A 20394-nucleotide genomic window follows, 5' to 3' on the forward strand; every position below is an offset into this window, starting at 1 on the left:
ACTCTGTTATTTTTTATTCCAATTAAACAAAACAATAAACTTTAATAATTTTAAAGACCAAGTATTCTCAACCACAGTATTTAATGCTGAAATTCTTTAGCATAACAAAAATTAGCTTCGTTTATATATTAACACCTAAGGAGCTTCAAAGGCTTTACAAACAAATCTTATTTAAAGTAATGAATTTCTTTATAGGAAGCTTGAAAATATGAGTCTGGGTTCAATTTCAGAATATAGCTCAACATCACACACTATTATAGAAATAACTATTTTCTTAAAATGATTAACTAGAGATTTAGAGGAAAATATTCATTTTGTACCTGGTAATAATATCGAAGAACCCAGCAGAGCCCTTCAACGTAAGACTGTACAACTTTACGACGGAATTTGTCATCAGCTGCATCAACATCAAATTTGTTCTTGTAGTACCGCTGCTTCCAACCAGCTTCCCAAAGCCTAAAAATCAGGCAAAGCCAGTTCATGTTGAATTAATACACTTTCAGTAACTAGCTAGCAATTTATCATCCAAATCAATTTACACTTAATATCCAGGTAAAATGTAAATGAGTTAAACAGTAATATTAACATAGCTTCATTTAATTATTTCTAAAAAGTCCACTTTCACAGGATTTATCATCAACTTAAAGATAGTTAAACGTTAAAAACTCAAACACTGATTCTAGAAAGATCATTACAAAACTACAGTAAAAAAAAAAAGAGAATAACCATTTATTAAAGTAGATACACAACACATGTTTGCTCAGATTTTCATACTGTTTTACATGTTTTTTTGATTGTAGAACAATTCTAAAACTAGATTTTAAGAGGCAAATACTGAAGATATTTTATATAGTTCAAGTTCCTCAGTTTGTTAAAGTATATCTAAATTACACAAAGAAAGTCAACTAAATTACTTTTTTAAAAAAGAATAATCTAGAAGCCAGGCAGAAATTATGTATATACCTACTCTCCCTATCCTTGGGCCTTCTCCCTCATTCAGCAAAGCGTTGCTGGCATAAGTGAAGGACACGGACACACACACACACGTTCTGGTAAAACTTAGAAGGAGGTCATCAATTCACTAAATTTTCATTAATCACTGAAAATACAATGTGAAAAACCACATTTTCACTCAAAGTATATTTTTTTATTTTTTTAAGTACTCATTTCTCAATCTCTGAAAGATTTAAAGATGCCAAAGAATACTAAAAAAAAATCAAGAACGATCAAGAACATCAGGATGATTCTCCATTAAGGGCTCTTCTCTACCATGTGCCAGATCTTACTAATTAATTGCAGTCATGTTTCAGAATACACCATATCAATTTTTTTTATTTACTTTTTTTTTTGAGGACAATCAGCCCTGAGCTAACATCCAATGCCAATCCTCCCCCTTTTTGCTGTGGAAGATTGGCCCTAGGCTAACATCCACGCCCATCTTCCTTTACTTTACAGGGGATGCCGCCACAGCATGGGTTGACAAGCGGTTGAACCTGCGAACCCCAGGCTGCCGAAGCGGAGTGCGCACACTTAACTGCTGTGCCACCGTGCCGGCCCCTACACCATGCCGATTTTAACTTTGCCCCCACGCAAAAGATTTACAGAACATCAATTAGGAGAAATATCTTCTATCCATAATGTTGAATATCACTATTTTACAGAAACTATTAATGAAATAAATGCTAAGAACTCCAAGCATTTCTTGATAGAAGCAATTCTACTTTGATTATCTGCAGCACCAAAATTAAACAATAAAGTACTAAAAAAATCAAGTTAACTATTAAGCTGATATTGATCATGATGGCTACATGGTAAAACAAAAAATATACTCCAAGAGTTGCAGAAGCAGAGGATAAAAACTCAGATCAGGTAAATGCTCAATCACAAGTCACCACAGATCTCTGAATCTGACATCAAAAGATGTTGGGAAAATACAGAACCAGACATCACACTTCTGAAGTTTCTAATCATAAATACAAACACATCATCCACATCCTATAAAAGAAGCATGAGCTGTGAACCACTACTGTTTAACTTTGAAATAAATCATTTTGCAAAATTCTAAATGAGTTACAATTATTGAGGTTGTTGGCCCTTTGCACTTGAGCCCAGGGTTCAAATCCAGATTTAATCACACAAGAAGCTGTTAATCTTATTATATAATGATCTCAAACTTCTGTATAAATTAAAGAATCCAATTTTCCTATTATAAATTTGAAGTATATAGCTAACGGGAAACATCTCTGTCATGAAATATAGTTGTGCATATGCAAGTTCGTGGTTTTTAAAAATACATTTCTCTCTTAACCGAAAGCCTTTTGCATATTTCATTTTAAAGAAGAAACTTTTCAATTGAGATGATTAAAACAAACTATATCAAGTAACCAAATGTAACTGAACTTTCTGGGTTAAGCAGCTTGAAAATTTAATCTCATAACAGTAACATTCAGATCACATACAGCTAAACACCTCATGTCTAGCTGATCTAGTGCCTGGTCTCAGAGGGAAAAGTGGCTTGGAGGACAAAACCAGCATGCATACTAATCTAGATACTTAGGATTAACAGCTATAGCTTACACATCTCACTGGAATTTACTGACTATCCTAACCCTCCACATTAATTACTGGTGGATAAAAAGATCACAGGCAAGCATCTGAAGGCACTGCTGCTCTAAGCTAAACAGCATTAATTAGACTGCATCTATTTCAGGAATTTGCTAACAAAGTGCTACCACAAATGGCTTCACCTGACATTATCCTCTGGTTCAGGTTCACTGTCACTGTCTTCTGCTTTTCGCTTAATTCCTCCTATCGGAGATGGGGAGCCATCAGAAGTGAAACTCGTATTAGGAGATACTGAAGGACTCTGTAGACAATTATGACATTACAGAGGAAGGATTTAATTATTCATTTCACATAAGAAGTTACATCCAACTACTGTTACCACCATGCTTCACAGTAATACATTTTTTTTAAAGCTATTAAATAGATATGGTAAATATATTTAGAAAGTGTAAAGACTGATCTTGGCCTACTCCACCTCTCCAAAAAAGAATAATATAGTACCAAGCCTCCTACGCTTAAACTCAAAAGAATTTGAACATTAGGGTAAAAACTGCTTCAGAAGAAATAAGAAAAACTTAATTTCATAGATTTTTTTTTTTAATTATAGGACTTGAACATTTTTTTTCTTTGGTGGTTCCCTCGTGTTATGAATTTGTGATCACTTTCCACCAATTAACTAACAAAGCTGTAAGGGGAAAAATATATATATATGTATATAAATTAATACATAAAATACTCAATGCTGGTGAGAATAAAGTTAGATGTAAGTGGTTCAACCTAGTACAACCATTCTAGAAAGCAACAGTTTAATGAGACTCCGCCAGATATCTGTTAAACTATTTTATACATGTTGTTTTAAAATTCATTGTACAAATAAAATCTATTAGTCATCTTAGAAAAATGCAGCTTTTATTATTATTTCAAAGACTTGGATACCACTTTAAATTTACCATTATCTTCCCTTTGTACCTCACTCAATGAACATAGTAGCACCCTAAAGTATTTTAATATTTAACTAAAAAATTAGGGGCAGCTTGGTGGCATAGTGGTTAAGTTCACACACTCCGCTTCAGCGGCCCGGGGTTCACAGGTTCAGATCCCGGGCGCACACCTACACATCACTCAGCAAGTCATGCTGTGGTGGCATCCTACATACAAAATAGAGGAGGATGGGCATGGATGTTAGCTTAGGGCCAAACTTCCTCGGCAAAAAGAGAAAGATTGACAACAGACGTTAGCTCAGAGCCAATCTTTCTCACACACACACACACACACACACACACACACAAATTAAAATGTTCTGCAACTTTAATGTTAAATGACCAAAAACCTAAGTGGCAGAAAATGTTTTCATGGTAAAGTTTTTCTTCTGTTATTCACAGTATATTAGATATTTCAAGTAAATTATTTTTAAATCGAGAACTCAGGAGCCTATTTCAATGATACTGTAACTAAAACCTCAGCATGAAGGTAGTTCACACCAAAGGCCAAGAAAAGTTACAACAAAGCAAAACTATATTTCACATAGAGCTCACAACACTTTCCTTTAATAAATGTATAATATCAACTTTATTCATGATACTGTATGGCTAATACTATCAAAAAAAAAAAAAGAAAAGAAAACAGGGGCCAGCCCTGCGGCCTAGTGGTTAAGTTTGGGGCCCTCTGTTTCAGCGGCCCGGGTTCAGTTCCCAGGCACAGACCTAAAACACTCGTTGGCAGCCACCTATATACAAAATAGAGGAAGATGGGCACAGATGTTAGCTTAGGGCAAATCTTCCTCAAGCAAAAAGAGGAAGATTGGCAACAGATGACAGCTTAGGGCCAATCTTCCTCACCAAAAAAAACCAAAAAAAAAAAAAACCACAAACAATACAAATAAATCCAGGAAGGCACTGTTGTACTTGGAAAATGAGATGGGTATTTTCAGTCGGACACATCTGAGTCGGAAATACCAAGTCCAACCTTGAACAGCTGTATGGCCTTGGGCAATTTATTTAACCTCTGTCAGCCTCAACTTCAAGCAGGGATGATAATGTTCTATCTCTTTACAGGTTATAGCAAGGAGTAAATGAAACAACATATGTAAACCATCCAAGCTGCCTGCCTGGCGCATGGCAGTTAACCATTCAGGAAGTCGTCCCTATTAGATTTTAAACAACACTAATCCATTTGGATTAAATTAGGAGAGTGATATTCCTATCAATCATCTAAGCACAGAGAAGTTGTAAACAAAGCAATCTTTCCCAAATTCACAAACAAGATATAAATTATCTTTAGACAACAAAAATAATATACCTTCAAGGGAAAAAAAGAAGAAAAGAAGTTGTTTGCTCTTTAATGCTAAAGATCTGCTGCTCTTTTCTGCTCTATCTCTACTAACAAAAGTATTCAGAAATATTCTTTCCTAAACATACCAGAGTCATACCAATTCATTCAAATTTCTTTTTAAAAAGCTGTTTTTGCAATCAAAGTTTATTAAACTGAGAATGGTCGCAAATATAATGAAACTACACTTCAGAATGCAAAATTTAAAAACATATTTATGAGGAAACAGAAGCTATCTAATAAAATATTAACAATGTTGACCATCAGTAGATACCAGTCAAGTACTGGAGCCCAGCACACCCAAAGAGCTCAGAAAAAATAACACAGCAAAAATCCATAACTGTAAAGGCTTCCTTTAAATAAACTGGTAATTTAGCTTCATGATTTCCTTAAATTCAACACATTCTAGACGAAAACTCCTCTATGCAAAGATTCCAGTAGAAATAACTGTGTCAAGGAGAATTAAGACAGGATCAAATAAGCAACCTAATCACCAATCTCCCCATTCCTATTCCCATGGCAGACATTATTAATCAATATAGTCTAATCCTGTGGAGCCTGAATATTGGAATCTTTCTCAAAGCAATCATAGCTGGCAAAGTTTAAACCTACCTGCCTCCCTGAGATGAAGAAAAAAGCATTTTAGCATCAACGTGGTGTTAGCAATACTAGTCACTCTCAGTTCATTCTGTGAGGACGGTAGTCACTATAATCTTAAATGATGGACATCAGCTTTTTCCATTCTACACAAGCATCTCATTGCAAAACCTTTCACTGACTCTCCATATGCCACTCTGTTAATGGTGTAAGGAATAAGACAAGAAAGCAAAAACAGAACAAAAAACACAACAGAAACCCCAGCCGCTTCTCTCAGAAGATGCAAAATCTGTTTCCAAATTCCAAATCTAAGGTCCTAAAATTCTAAGTGTGAATTTACGGGACTATAAATTCAACCAGTCTCATGATATGGCAAAAATTTCACATATAGGGTTGCCTTGTGATAAAGGATTTGATGCTCAAATCCTTAGCTCAAATCCTATCCCTAATAGGATAACTATTAGAATAATGAAATTTAAATATCCCAACTTATGTAATCTCCTTGGATATATCATAGCAAAAGTTTACACAGGATACTGTACCTTATATAACATCTTTCCTCCCTCTACAACACTCTCTCTTTCTCTCGTGCCTACTAGCCTGAAACAAGCAACAGCTTTGATTACCTTTTGTCTGTGTACATTAGTCCACGGTCTGTTCCCTTACCCCTGCTGCTGCCCTGCCGGGTGCTCTGAGCCCATGGTCTGCTGCCATTACAGGAAGCTACTGAACAGAGCATAGCCTTGCTGGCTGAGATGATTTGCTTCTGCAGTCTGGATTACAACGTTCAAATAAGGAGGAATACCATGAGGCAAATCCATTCAGTTCCTGAGTTTATAAATAGGGAGCAACCGAGCCAGCCCTGATGGCCTAGCGGTTAAAAGTCGGCGCGCTCAGTGCTGGCCCCGTGGCTTAGCGGTTAAGTGCGTGCGCTCCGCTACTAGCGGCCCGGGTTCGGATCCCAGGCGCGCACTGACGCACCGCTTGTCCGGCCGTGCTGAGGCCGCGTCCCACATACAGCCACTAGAAGGATGTGCAACTATGACATACAACTATCCACCGGGGCTTTGGGGGGGAAAAAAAAAAGGAGGAGGATTGGCAATAGATGTTAGCTCAGAGCCGGTCTTCCTCAGCAAAAAGAGGAGGATTAGCACGGATGTTAGCTCAGGGCTGATCTTCCTCACAAAAAGATAAATAAATAAAACTGTTTAAAAAAAAAAAAAGAAGATATTTAAAGAATTAAAGATGGTACAAACATGCAAATAGTGAGTCTGAATAAAAATACACTCCACAGGTTTTGAAATAAACCCCCCAAATGAATCTCACACCAACTTACTCTTCCAATCTTATAATAAGGCTTCCGGCTCCTCAAACGTAAAGCTGAAGCCACTCCTGTCAGTGACAGCTAAGCGTACGCATTTTTGTGTGAGCCTGCACAGTATTTAACAGCAGCATTAGAAAATCCTGAATCACGCCTGAGGTTCCACTGTAACACTGAGTTCTCACTACTGGAAGTCAGATGCCAAACTACAGCATTTGGTTTTAGATTTCCCTTAAAGCAGCTTGGAACTCAAGAACTGCAAAACATGGGTGATATTTTGGGGAGAAATGGTCAAAAGGCTAAGGAAAATTTCAAATTGCAGTATTTTGGTTAAAAATTCAGGCCATAAATTCCGATACAGTTGCCAAATAGAAAATTTTAACATCTTTAGTGATTAGTATTTTTTCAAGTAGTATGTATCTTAGGTCCTCATTTTTATACCGTGTTAGTCAACAAGGACTATTCATTATCACTCACATTTACAAAGCACTTAAAATGTGATAGGCACAGTTCTAAGGGACTCTACTCATGGATTATTCCCCTCTCTCCTCACAAGAACCCTGTGAGGTACAGAGTGGCCCACTTAGAAATGAGAACACAAATGCTGAGCGGGGTTAAGTGGCTTCTCCAAGGCCACACTACTGCCAAGGGACCCAGCAGTCTGAATCAGCGCTGGGACCTTAACCAGGATGTTAGACTGACTGATTATAATTTCACTAGATCCAACATGAATTTATTGAACATTTATAACGTGCATCAAGGACTACAGCCAGTGCTACAGAGGACACAATATACGTAAAACGTGTGAAATTGATCCTCGCTCTCTAAGACACAAGATAACACTGGAGAGATCAACTTCCAGCATGACAGCGTGAGTCGCTCTGCTCACCTGCTTCTCGGGGAAACTAGTGAATTTTTTTTTTTTTACATAACACCATTTAAAGCCCTTGGAAACGGTCCTAGGGCAAGACAGCAATCTAGTCACAAAAACCTAAGAAAATTCAGCATTGACAATACAACAGAGCATGGAAAAGTTTCAACCTAAAGACACTCTCAAGAACAGTGCAAGTTGTGGTGAAAAGCAAGTGGGAAGAGCATCCTGGATCTAATGAAGATACAGCCCAGACTATAGGCCAGCTAGTTAGTAGGAGAGAACCAGGGAATGAGACAGCTGGGAAGAGCCCTCTTGGGGTTCGTACAAGTACCAAACATTAACCTCAGAAACTAATCCCCGGCAGGAGCCACAATTTGACTGGATTAGTCTGTAGAGGAATTCATGCCCCAGGGCACTGCTGAAAACAACACAGCAATGGGCCACAATTAGTGGAGGTTAACTGCTGGGTGTAATGAGGGCAAGAGTGGGAGAGAGTCCTACCTGTACCTGTCATCCTAGGGTGGCTCTGGGCATGCCCCAAACTGCACCACCCAGAGAAGCAATATCAGAGGTCTAACACAGTGAGGAAGAAATACATCTCACTAAAATAATCCAGCTGGTATATAAACAAAGAACAGTAACAAGCCCTGAAAGAGTCTGGGGGTGGGGGGCCAATACCCAGAGTTGCTACAATATGTTATCTAAAATGTCCTATTTATAGCAAAAAACTACCAGGCATGGAGAAAAACAGAAAAGTATGACCCATACACTGGGTAAAAGGCAGGCAACAGAAACTGCCTGTGAGAGCATCCAGATGTTAGATTTAACAGAACAGAGTTTAAAGCAGCTATTATAAGTATGTTCATACAACTAAAGGGATGTACGTTAAAGAAGTAAAAGAAGTTATGATGACAATTTATATCAAATAGAGAATATCAACAAAGATAAAAATTACAAAAAAGAACCAAAGGGAAATTCTGGAGTTGAAAACTACAATAACTGAAATCAAAAATTCAACTAGAGGGGCTTGACAGTACATTTGCATTGGCGAAAGAATTAGCAAACTTAGATACATTAATAGAATTTATGCAAGCTGAAGAGCAGAGAGAAATAAGAATGAAGAAAAATAAACAGAGCCTGAGAGAAACATGGGACCAATTGAAAGCACGAACATACACAGAACTGGAGTACTGAAAGGAGAGGAGAGAAAGGAGCAGAAAAAATATTCACGGAAATAATAACCCCAAACTTATTAAAAAACAGTAACTTATACATGCAGGAAGCTCTAAGAACTCCAAGTAAGATAAACACAGAGAGACCCACAAACAGACACATGAGAGTAAAAAATGCTGAAGGTAAAAGACAAGGAGAAAAATCTTTAAAAGAATCAAGAGGAAAAATGATGAGTCACTTGCAAGGAAACCCAATAAGACTGACAGCTGGCTTCCAGCAGAAACAATGGAGGCCAGAAGGCAGTGGGATAGCACATAGAAAGTGCTGAGGGAAAAAACTGTTAACTAAGAATTCTATATTCAGGAAAGGTACTGTTCAAAAATGAAGAAAAAATAAAGACTTTGCCAGATAAAAATTGAGAGAATTCATTGCTAGTAGACCTGATTTACAGGAAATACTAAAGAAAGTTCTTCAGGCTGAAAACAAGTGACCCCAGTAAAGGCAATTATACATATTTTTTAACCTTTCTATTCTTAACTGATTTAAAAACCAATTGTATAAAATAATATCACACAATGTATCATGGCTTCAAACGCACAATTTAATGTAAGTGTAATATATTTCCTATAACAGCCCAAAAGGAGGTGGATGGAAGCAAAGTTGCAGTGAGCTAAGGAAATGACTGCAGATGGTAAAAATAATAATTATAGCAATGCAAGGCTGAGTTTGTAACATTAACAGATATAATACATCTAACAACAATACCAAAAAAAAAAGGGAAAATGGGAATCAAGCTGCACAGCAGTAAAGGGTCTGCATATTCCCCAAACTCAGCTGGTACAAATCTAAAGCTGATGAGACGCACACAATAAACCCCAGAGCAACGACTTAAAAAAACTCAAAAAAAAAAACTAAAAAAAGATCACTAATGAAATTAAAATGCTACATTAGAAAATACATATAGAAAACAAAAACTAAAATGGCAGATGTAAATCCAGCTATATCAGTAACATTAAATGTGAATAGATTGAACAATCAAAAGGGAAAGATTGTCAGATTGGATTTAAAGAAAACATGATCCAACTATATGTTGTCTACAGGAGACACACGAGATTCACAGAGACAAAAACACTGAAAGTAAATGGATGGGGAAAAAGATCATGCAAACAGCAACCACAAGAAAGCTGGAGTGGCTGTACTAACATCAGACAAAATAGACTTTAAAACAAGAATACTAGAGATAGTGACATTTTATAATGATGAAATGGTCAATAGTTCAAGACATAACAATTAAAAACATATATGCATCTATTAATGGAGCATTGAAATACATGAAACTTTTAATAGAAATGAAAACAGACAATTCAACAATAGTTGGAGACTTCAATACCCCACTTTCAATAACGTATAGAACAATTAGACAGAAGATCAACAAGGAAATAGATGACTTGAACAACACTACAAACCAACCAGATATAACAGACTTCTACAGAGCACTCCATCCAACAACAGAATAGACATTCTCAAGTACATAGGGAACATTCTCCAGAACAGATCAAATGTTGGGCTATAGAACAAACCCCAATAAATTTAAAAGCATAAAAATAATACAAAGTATGTTCTCCAACCATAATAAAATAAAATTAGAAATCAATAGTGGGAATAAATTTGGCAAATTCATAAATATGTGGGAATTAAACAACACATTCATGAATAACCAATGAGTCGAAGAAGAAATCTAAAGGGAAATCAGAAAATGCTGGTTCTTTGAAGAGATCAACACAATTGACAAACCTCTGTCCAGTCTGACCAAGAAAAAGAGAGAAGATTCAAATTACTTGAATCAAAAACAAAAGAGAGAAAACAACACTAAGATATCACCTCATGCCCATTAGAATGGCTATAATCACCAAGCCAAAAAAGAACAAACACTGGAGAGGATGTGGAGAAACAGGAACCCTCATACACAGCTGGTGGGAATGCAAATTGGTGCAGCCTCTATGGAAAACGGTATGGAGATTCCTCAAAGAATTAAAAATAGAGATGCCCTATGATCCAGCTATCCCACTACTGGGAATCTATCCAACGAACCTGAAATCAACAATCCAAAGGGCCTTATGCACCCCTATGTTCGTTGCAGCATTATTCACCATAGCCAAGAAGTGGAAGCAACCTAAGTGTCCCTCGACTGACGACTGGATCAAGAAAATGTGGTATATATATACAATGGAATACTACTCAGCCATAAAAAAAGACAAAATCGTCCCATTTGCAACAACATGGATGGGCCTGGAGGGCATTATGTTAAATGAAGTAAGCCAGAAAGAGAAAGACAAACACTGTATGATCTCACTCATATGTGGAATATAAACCAACACATGGACAGAGAAAACTGTATTGTGGTTACCAGGGGCAATGGGGGTGGGGGGTGGGCACAAGGGGTGAAGGGAGCCATATATACGGTGATGGACAAACAAAAATGTACAACCCAAAATTTCACAATGTTAAAAACTATTAAAACATCAATAAAAAAAAAGACAAAACTGAAGGAAAAAAAAAAAAGAGAGAGCACAAGATTACCAACCTTACAGAAACAAAAAGGATTATAAACAAATACTATGAATAATAGTACACAAATTAGATAACTTAGATGAGATACACAAATTACTAGAAAAACACAAACTACAAAAATGACTCAAGATAATCTGAATAAACCTATAATAAGTGAAGAGATTGAATCAGTAATCCACAAACTATGCACAAAGAAAAGCCCAGGCCTAAATGGTTTCACCGCTGAAATCTACCAAACACTCAAGGAAGAATTAATACCAATTCTTCCAAAAAAAAAAGAAGAGGAAGAAACACTTTCCAACACATTTTATGGGGCTAATATTACCCCGATACCAAAATCAGACAAAGATGTCACAAGAAAGCAAAACTACAGGGGCCAGCCTGGTGGCGTAGAGATTAAGTTTGCACGCTCCACTGTGGCGGCCCAGGGTTCACAGGTTTGGATCCCGGGTATGGACTGATGTACCGCTTGTCAAGCCATGCTATGGCGGTGTCCCATATAAAAAAAAATAAATAGAGGAAGATGGGCACGGATGTTACCCCAGGGCCAATCTTCCTCCGCAAGAAGAGGAAGATTGGCAACGGATGTTAGCTCAGGGCTAATCTTCCTCACCAAAAAAAAAAAAAGAAAACAAAACTACAGACTAATATCTCTTATGAACATGGATGTAAAAGTCCTCAACACAATACTAGCAAACTGAATCTAGCAATATATAAAAAGAATTATACACCATGACCAAGTGGGATTTATCCTAGGGATGCAAAGTTGGTTTAACATCCAAAAATAATTAATGTAATAGATCATACAAATAGAATGAAAAACAAAAAAATCACAAGACCATCTCAGCAGATGTAGGAAAAAGCATTTGACAAAATCCAACACGCTTTCATGATTTAAAAAAAAACTCAATAAACTAGGAACACAAGGGAAGTTCCTCAATATAAAGGGCATCTACAAAAAATCTCCAGTTAACATCATACTTAATGGTGACATACTGGATGGTTTCCCTTTAAGATTAGGAACAAGACAAAGATTTCCACTCTTGCCATTTCTATTCTAAATTGTAGCGGAGGTTCTAACCAGGGCAATTAGGCAAGAAAAAGAAATAAAAGGCATCTATATCGGAAAGGAGGAGGTAAAACTATCTCTATTTGCATGAAGTGATCCTGTATATAGAAAATCCTAAGGAATCTACCAAAAAACTATTAGAAGTAATAAATGAGTTCAGCAAGGGTGCAGGATACAAGATCAATATACAAAACCCAATTTAATTTCTATACATTTGCATTGAAAAACCCAAAAGTAAAATGAAGAAAACAATTCCATTCACAATAGTATCCAAAACCAGGAATAAATTAACCAAAGAAATGCAAAACTTATACTCTGAAGTTGATTCTAAATTCATACGGAATCCTAAGGCAACAAGCTACAACTAACAAAACAATTCTGAAAAAGAAGAATAAATAGTGTAAGACTCATACTTCCCAATTTCAAAAGTTACTACAAAGCAACAGTTGTCAAGACAGTGTGGTACTGGTACAAGGACAAACATACAGATCAATGGAACAGAACTGAAAGACCAGAAATAAACCTATACACCTATGGTCAACTGATTTTTCACAAGGGTGCCAATGGTGCTGTGACAATTGAATAGCTATATGCAAAAGAATGAAGTTAGACCCTAACCTTATCCCATAAGCAAAAGTTTACTCAAAATGGATCATACACTTAAATTTAAGAGCTAAAACTGTAAAACACTTAGAAGAAAACACAGGCATAAATCTTCATGACCTTGTATTTGGCAATGGACTCTTAGATCTGACACCAAAAGCAGAAGCAACTAAATAAATGAATAAATAAGTTAAACTTCATCATCAAAATTAAGAACTTTTATGCTTCAAAAGACACTATCAAGAAAGTGGAAAGACAATCTAGAATGGGAAAAAATATCTGCAAATCATATATCTAATAAGGAACTTGTATTCGGAACGCATATTAAAAAGCCCTTGGGGCCAGCCTGGTGGTGTAGTGGTTAAGTTCGCGCGCTCCACTTTGGCGGCCCAGGGTTCATGGGTTCTGATCCCAGGCGCAGACCAACGTACCGCGTATCAAGTCATGCTGTGGCTGCGTCCATATAAAGTAGAGGAAGACGGGCATGGATGTTAGCCCAGGGCCAATCTTCCTCAGCAAGAAGAGAAGGATTGGCAACAGAAGTTAGCTCAGGGCTGATCTTCCCCACCTCCTCCTCCAAAAAAAAACTTCTTACAATTCAGTAATAAAAAGACAACCCAATTTAAAAATAGGCAAAGAATCTGAACAGATAGTTCTCCAAAGAAGATATACAAATGGCCAATAAGCACATGAAAAGATGCTCAGTATCATTAGTCATAAGGGAAACGCAAATCAAAACCACAATAAGATACCACCTCATACCCACTAGAATGGCTAAAATTAAAAAGTTAGATAACAAGCGTTAGTGAGAATGTGGAGAAACTGGAACCCTCAAACACTGCTACAGGAATGTAAAATGTTGCAGCCACTTTGGAAAATAGTCTGGCAGTTTCTCAAATAATTAAACATAGAGCTACCATGTAACCCAGCAATTCTACTCCTAGGTATATATCCAACAAATGGAAACATGTCCACACAGAAACTTGTACATGAATGTAACAGCATCACTCATAATAGTCAAAAGGTGGAAACAACCCAAATGTCCATTGACACACAAACAGATAAACAAAATGTGGTATATCCACACAATGAAACATTATTTGGTCATAAAAAAGAATGAGATACTGACATATGCTACAACATAAATGTACCTTGAAAATATAATGCTAAGTGAAAGAAGTCAGCCAAAAAAAAAAACCATATACTATATGATTCTATTCATAGGAAAGTCAGAATAGGGAAATCTATAGAGACAAACAGTAGCTTAGTGGTTGCTTAGGGATGGGGTAAACAGGGGCAGGGGATGAAGGGATGGTAGCTGAAGGGTTCAGGCTTCTTTTTGAGGTGATGAAAATATTCTAAAATTTACTGTGGTGATGGTTACACACATCTGTGAATATACAAAAAAACCACTGAATTATAAACTTTAAATGGGTGAATTGTATGGTATGTGAATCATATCTCAATAAAGCCGCCTAAAAAATGTAGTAGCCAGCTCCAAAAAAAAACATCATAGTGAAGAAAACAGAATGTAGGGTCAGGGAGCAACATCGTTTTTGTTCATTATTAATCCTTCCTGCCCTTAAAGCCATGCCTGCATGTTTGCAAAAAAAAAAAAAAAAAAAGGACTAAATGAAGTAGACGAGTGACAGGTAAAAAGCAGGGTAGGAAACCTGGATTTCACCACATGAAAAGAGCACAATTCTACACTATGCAATGTCACCAAAAATTAGACATAAAAATATCCTCACTTATACCTGGACATACAAACTACTAAAAACTAACTTACCAAATAAATTTCTGAAACATCAAATGAGTCTGTGTAAGGCATTGTTTGAAGAACTTAACTTGTATTAATTGATTTAACCCACACAACCACCCTATGTGGTACATATATAGCTGATCTTCATTATTTACAAGTTCCATATTTGTGAATTCAACTACTCACTAAAATTTTTTTGGAATCCCAAATCAGTATTTGCAGCATTCTCGTGGTCATTCGCAAACACGAGCAGAGTAGTGAAAAATTTCAGTCTATCAACACACACGTTCCAGTTGAGGTCAAACAAGGTGACACTCTGCCTTATTTCAGCTCTCATACAGAAACGACCAGAGGATAGAGATGGTAGGGAGCAGTGTGGTGTAATGCAAGAAGCTCCAGTTCTTTAGAGTTTAGGAGAGTTTAAGTCATTTTCCTAAGATCAGAAAGCTAACGAATGGAGGACTGTATGAGCCAAGGACACAAAGTGAAGAAATTGATGGTTGAATGAATTAATAGTTAAAAGGCTAAAAAAGAGACAAAACGAGATCATAAGAAATACTTAAACCAAAAGAAGAAGAAATGGAGAACGGAAACAAAAAACAGATGAGACAGAAAACAAACAGTAAGATGACAGATTTAAATCTAACCAAATCTAATCACATTCAATGTAAATGTTCTAAATGCCCCAATTACAAGGCAGAGATTGTGAAAACAGTGTGGCAGTTCCTCAAAAAGGTAAACATGGAATTACCATATGATGTAGCAATTCCACTCATAGGTATATACCCAAAGAAATGAAAGCAGGAATCGCTCACAGGTATACACCCAAAGCATTGATGTGGCATACAGATACTTGTCCACCAATGATCGTAGCAGCATTATTCACAATAGTCAAACGGTAAAAATAACCCAAGTGTCCAAACAAAATGTGATACACACATACAATGGGATATTATTCAACCCTAAAAATGAATGAAACTCTGATATATGCTAAACATGGATGAAACTAGAAAACATGCTAAGTGAAATAAGCCAGACACAAAATGCCAAATACTATACGATTCCACTCATCTTAGGTACCTAGAATAGGCAAATTCATAAGACAGAAGGTAGGGGAGAAGGGAGAACGGGGAATTATTGTGTAATGGGTATAGAGTTTCTGTTTAGGATGATGAAAAAGTTACAGAAATGAAGAGTCACAATGGTTTCACAATATTGTAAATGTACTTAATGTCACTGAATTCTAAACCTTATAATGGTTAAAATGGCAATTTTTATGTTACGTATATTTTGCCACAATAAAAAAAAAAAGGGCAGAGATCATCAAACTATAAAAAAGCAAGACCCAAGTGTATGTTGCCTACAAAAACAAACACTTTAAATATAAAGACACAAACGGCTAAAAGTAAAAGGATGGAAATAGACCATGCTAGCACTAGTCAAAAGATCTGGCTACATTAATATGGGACAAAGTAGACTTCAGAGCAAAGAATATTACCAGGGATAAAGAGGACCACTTTATAATGATAAAGGAGTACATTCATCAGGAAGACATAACAATCCTAAGCATTTATGTACCTAATAAAAGAGCTTCAAAATGCAAGGAGCAAAAAACAATGGAACTAAAAGAAGAAACAGACAAATCCAAAAAATCACAATAGGAGATTTCCACACCCCTACCAATAATTGACAGAACAAGGAGACAGAAAATCAGTAAATGTTGTTCAAGTCTTTCATATCCTATCAACAAACGTGATAACATTTATAGAACACTCCACCCAATAACAGCAGCACATATATCTTTTTAAAGTCAAAATGAAACATTTACCAAGACCATATCCTGGGACATACAACAAATCAGATAAGCTTTTAAAAGATTCAAATTATGCAAAGCATGTTCTCTGACAGGGGAACTAAATTAGAAATCAATAACAGAAAAAAAGTCTGGAAAATCCCCCAAATATTTGAAAATTAAATAACACTCTTCTAAATAAGCAATGGGCCAAAGAAGAAGTCAAAGAGCATATCAGAAAATATCTGTTACTGAACGAAAATGAAAACACAACATGTCATTATTTGTGGCATATAGTTGCAACAGTATCTAGAAGGCTGTTTATGGCACTCAACACCTTTATTAGAGAAAATGCAATGTACCAAAGCAATGACCTAAGTTTCCAACTTAAGAAATGAGGACAAGAAACGCAAGCTAAACACAAAGTGAGCATAAGAAACAAATAAGAGCAGAAGTTGACGAAAAAGAAAACAGAAAAACAACAGAGAAAAATCAATGAAACCAAAAGCTAGTTCTTTGAGATCAGTCTAGCCAGACTATTAATGGAACAAAAGAGAAAAGACAAAATTAGTATCAGAAATAAGAGAGGTGACATCACCACATTTTCTATCAATAGTAAAAGGATAATAAGGAATACTATGAACAACTTTTGTCAACACATTTGACTACTCAGATGAAATGGACAAAATCTGTGAAAGTTAAAAATTACAACAGCTCATTCAAAAAGAAATAGATAATCTGAATAGCTCTATATCTACTAAAGAAATTGAATTTGTAGACAAAAACCTTCCCCCAAAACTTCAGGCCCAGAAAGCTTCACTGGTGAATTCTACCGAATATTTAAGCAAGAAATAACACCAATTCTAGACACACCCTTCCAGAAAACTGGGGAGGGTATATACCGAGCAGCTCAATCTGAGGCCAAGGTTACTCAAAAACTAAAACTAGACAAAGACATTTCAAGAACACTACAGACAAATATCCTTTTTGAACATAAATGTAAAAATGTAAATGAAGAAATCTTTAGCAAATTGAATCCAACAGTATATAAAAATAATATACCATGACCAAGTGGGATTTACCCAAGGAACACGAGCCAAGTTTAACATTTCAAAATCAATGTAATTCATCATATTAAAAAACTAAAAACAGAAACCATGGAATGAATTAAAACTATAAAACATCTCTAAGAAAACACAAGAGAGAATCTTAGTGACCTTGGCTTTGGCAAAGATTGTTAAATACAATACAAAGAGCAGAAATATAAAAATATATATATAAAACAGACTTCATTAAAATTAAAAACTTCTGTTCTTTGCACTGGTAAGAAGTAAAAAGGTAAGCCACAGAGTAGGAGAAAATATCTGCAAAAGATATATCAACACGTAAGAAACTCTACAATTCAATAAGACAAACAACCCAACTTAAAAATGAGCAAAAGATCTGAATAGACACCTTGCTCGAGAAGATAGACAGCACACAAATAAGCACCTGAAAAGATGGTCACACCATCTGTCATCAGGCAAATGAAAATTAAAACGACAACGAGATAACACTAGACTAGAACGGCTAAAACTAAAAAAGACTAACCAGACTAAGTGCTGGAGAGGGAGTGGAGCAACTAGAACCTGCACACATGCTGGCGGCAATGTAAAATCGTACAACCACTTTGGAAAACAGCTTGGCAAGTTTTTAAATAATCACACACCTACCACACAATTCAACCATTTCACTCCTGAGTATTTTCTCTAAAGAAATGAAAGCACATGTCCACACAAAGACTTGTACACCAATGTTCACAGAAGTTTTTTTGTTTAATAGCCCAAAACTGGAAACAATCCAAATGTTCCTCAATCAGGTGAAGGAACAAACAAAATGTGATACATGCACAACATAGAATACTACTCAAAAATAACAAGAAATGAACTATTGATATATGTAATAACATGGGCGAATTTCAAAATAATTATTCTGAATGAAAGTAACTGAGCCAGGTAAAACAAAGAGTACATATTATATAATTCCATGTATATAAAATTGTAGAAAATGAAAACTTATCTACAGAGTCAGAAATAAATCAGTGGTTGACTAACGACGGGCAGCACACAGTTGTAGGGAGGAATAACAAAGGGCCAGAAGGAATGTTTTAGAGGTGACGCTCATTATCTTGATTATGGTGATGGTTTCATGGATGTACACATATCTCAAAATGTATTAAACTGTACACTTTAAATATGTGCAGTTTGTGGTAGGTCAATAATACCTCAATAAAGCTGCAAGAGGAGGAGGAGAGGAGGGGGAGAACAGAGAGACGAAAGAAAAATAAATCAGTCTAGGAGGACCAGGATCCAGAGTTCAGAGAGGGCAGTGAAAAAGGAGGTCAAGAAACAATCAAGGAGCATTCCCCAGAACTGAAGAACACAAGTCTTCAGCCTCAGAGTCAGCCAAGCACCGATCAAAATAAACTGAAATTTTAAAAAAATCTATACCTAAGTACATAATCATGAACACTTACACTACCAAGGATAAAGATCTTGAAAAAATTCAGAAAGAAAAATAGATCAACTACAAAAGAACGAAAGCAGAACATAGAAATTAAGAGCATGGCCTGCCTGATTTTGACAATGGCTCTGCCATGTATTAGCCAAGTGACCCTGAGTACATTACTTAACCCCTCTGTGCTTCAGTTTTCTTATCTGTAATAATAATAGTAAGGAGTAGTAGTCATGTGGTTGTTATGAGAATTTAATAAATTAATCTATAAAGTGCCTAGAACAGTGCCTGGTATGTGTTAAATACTACATAAGTATCGGTCAAATAAATAAATCACATTAACATTCAACTTCTCATCAAAGGGCCGGCCCGGTGGTGCAACCAGTTAAGTGCTAGCACTCCAATGCGGCGGCCCGGGGTTTGCCGGTTTGGATCCCGGGCAGGCACCGACGCACCGCTTGGCAAGCCATGCTGTGGCAGCGTCCCATATAAAGTGGAGGAAGATGGGCACAGATGTTAGCCCAGGGCCAGTCTTCCTTAGCAAAAAGGGGAGGATTGGCAGATGTTAGCTCAGGGCCGATCTTCCTCACAAAAAAAAACCTCATCAAAAATACTGGATGACATAAGTCAAAAGAACAGCACTTTCAAAGATTTGAGGGAAACTAATTTGCAAACTCAAACTTGATGCCTAGCTAATGACCACTCATGTGTACAAGGGTAGAACAGATTCAGAAAACTCACACCCCGCACAGCATTTCTTAAGAATTCAATTGAGAATAAAAACCAAGGAAGGATTTAGGCCAAGAAAGATGATCAGAAAATAGTACCCTCAACTGAAGAAAGGAATTTTTAAAAATCTCAGGAAGCAGCTTTCCAGCAAGCCTAAAGAACCAGGTGTGACAGCAACAGAAATAAAGACCTCAAGAAGGAGTCTCCAAGAAGAAAGAGGACTTGATAGAATACCTAATAAAACAGCGAGTTTGGATGTGGAACCGTATAAAGAGGAAAACAGAAAGATAACACCAAGAAAAAGACAAAAGTAGCACAAGAAAAGAAACAGTATCACAGCATAACTTGAATCTGGAAAGTGACAAGAATTTACAATACTATTTGATTTTTCAGCTTTTAAAACAATCCCATATATAGCCAAAGCCCTGACAATTTAATTTGGGATGCCAACAAGGCAAAAGGACAGCTGGCAAGCTTGGGGTGAAGAGTAAGAGCAGCAGAGGTAGAAAAGCTAATA

General features: G+C 36.4%; 1 protein-coding gene across 1 annotated transcript in view; it reads right to left on the reverse strand.

Annotated features, from left to right (window-relative positions):
• The window catches only part of LOC131395109 (5'-3' exoribonuclease 2-like), a gene marked incomplete at its 5' end in the record, with an annotated part of 36883 nt that extends 34011 nt beyond the window's left edge, over positions 1–2872 (reverse strand). The window contains 2 exons of the mRNA XM_058526905.1: positions 321–456; positions 2748–2872. Coding sequence (XP_058382888.1) covers positions 321–456; positions 2748–2872 — 261 coding nt within the window. The remainder of the gene's footprint in view (positions 1–320; positions 457–2747) is intronic.
• Positions 2873–20394: the final 17522 nt, after the last annotated feature.

The sequence above is a fragment of the Diceros bicornis genome, chromosome 31, assembly GCF_020826845.1.
Source record: "Diceros bicornis minor isolate mBicDic1 chromosome 31, mDicBic1.mat.cur, whole genome shotgun sequence".
Classification (NCBI taxonomy): Eukaryota; Metazoa; Chordata; class Mammalia; order Perissodactyla; family Rhinocerotidae; genus Diceros; species Diceros bicornis.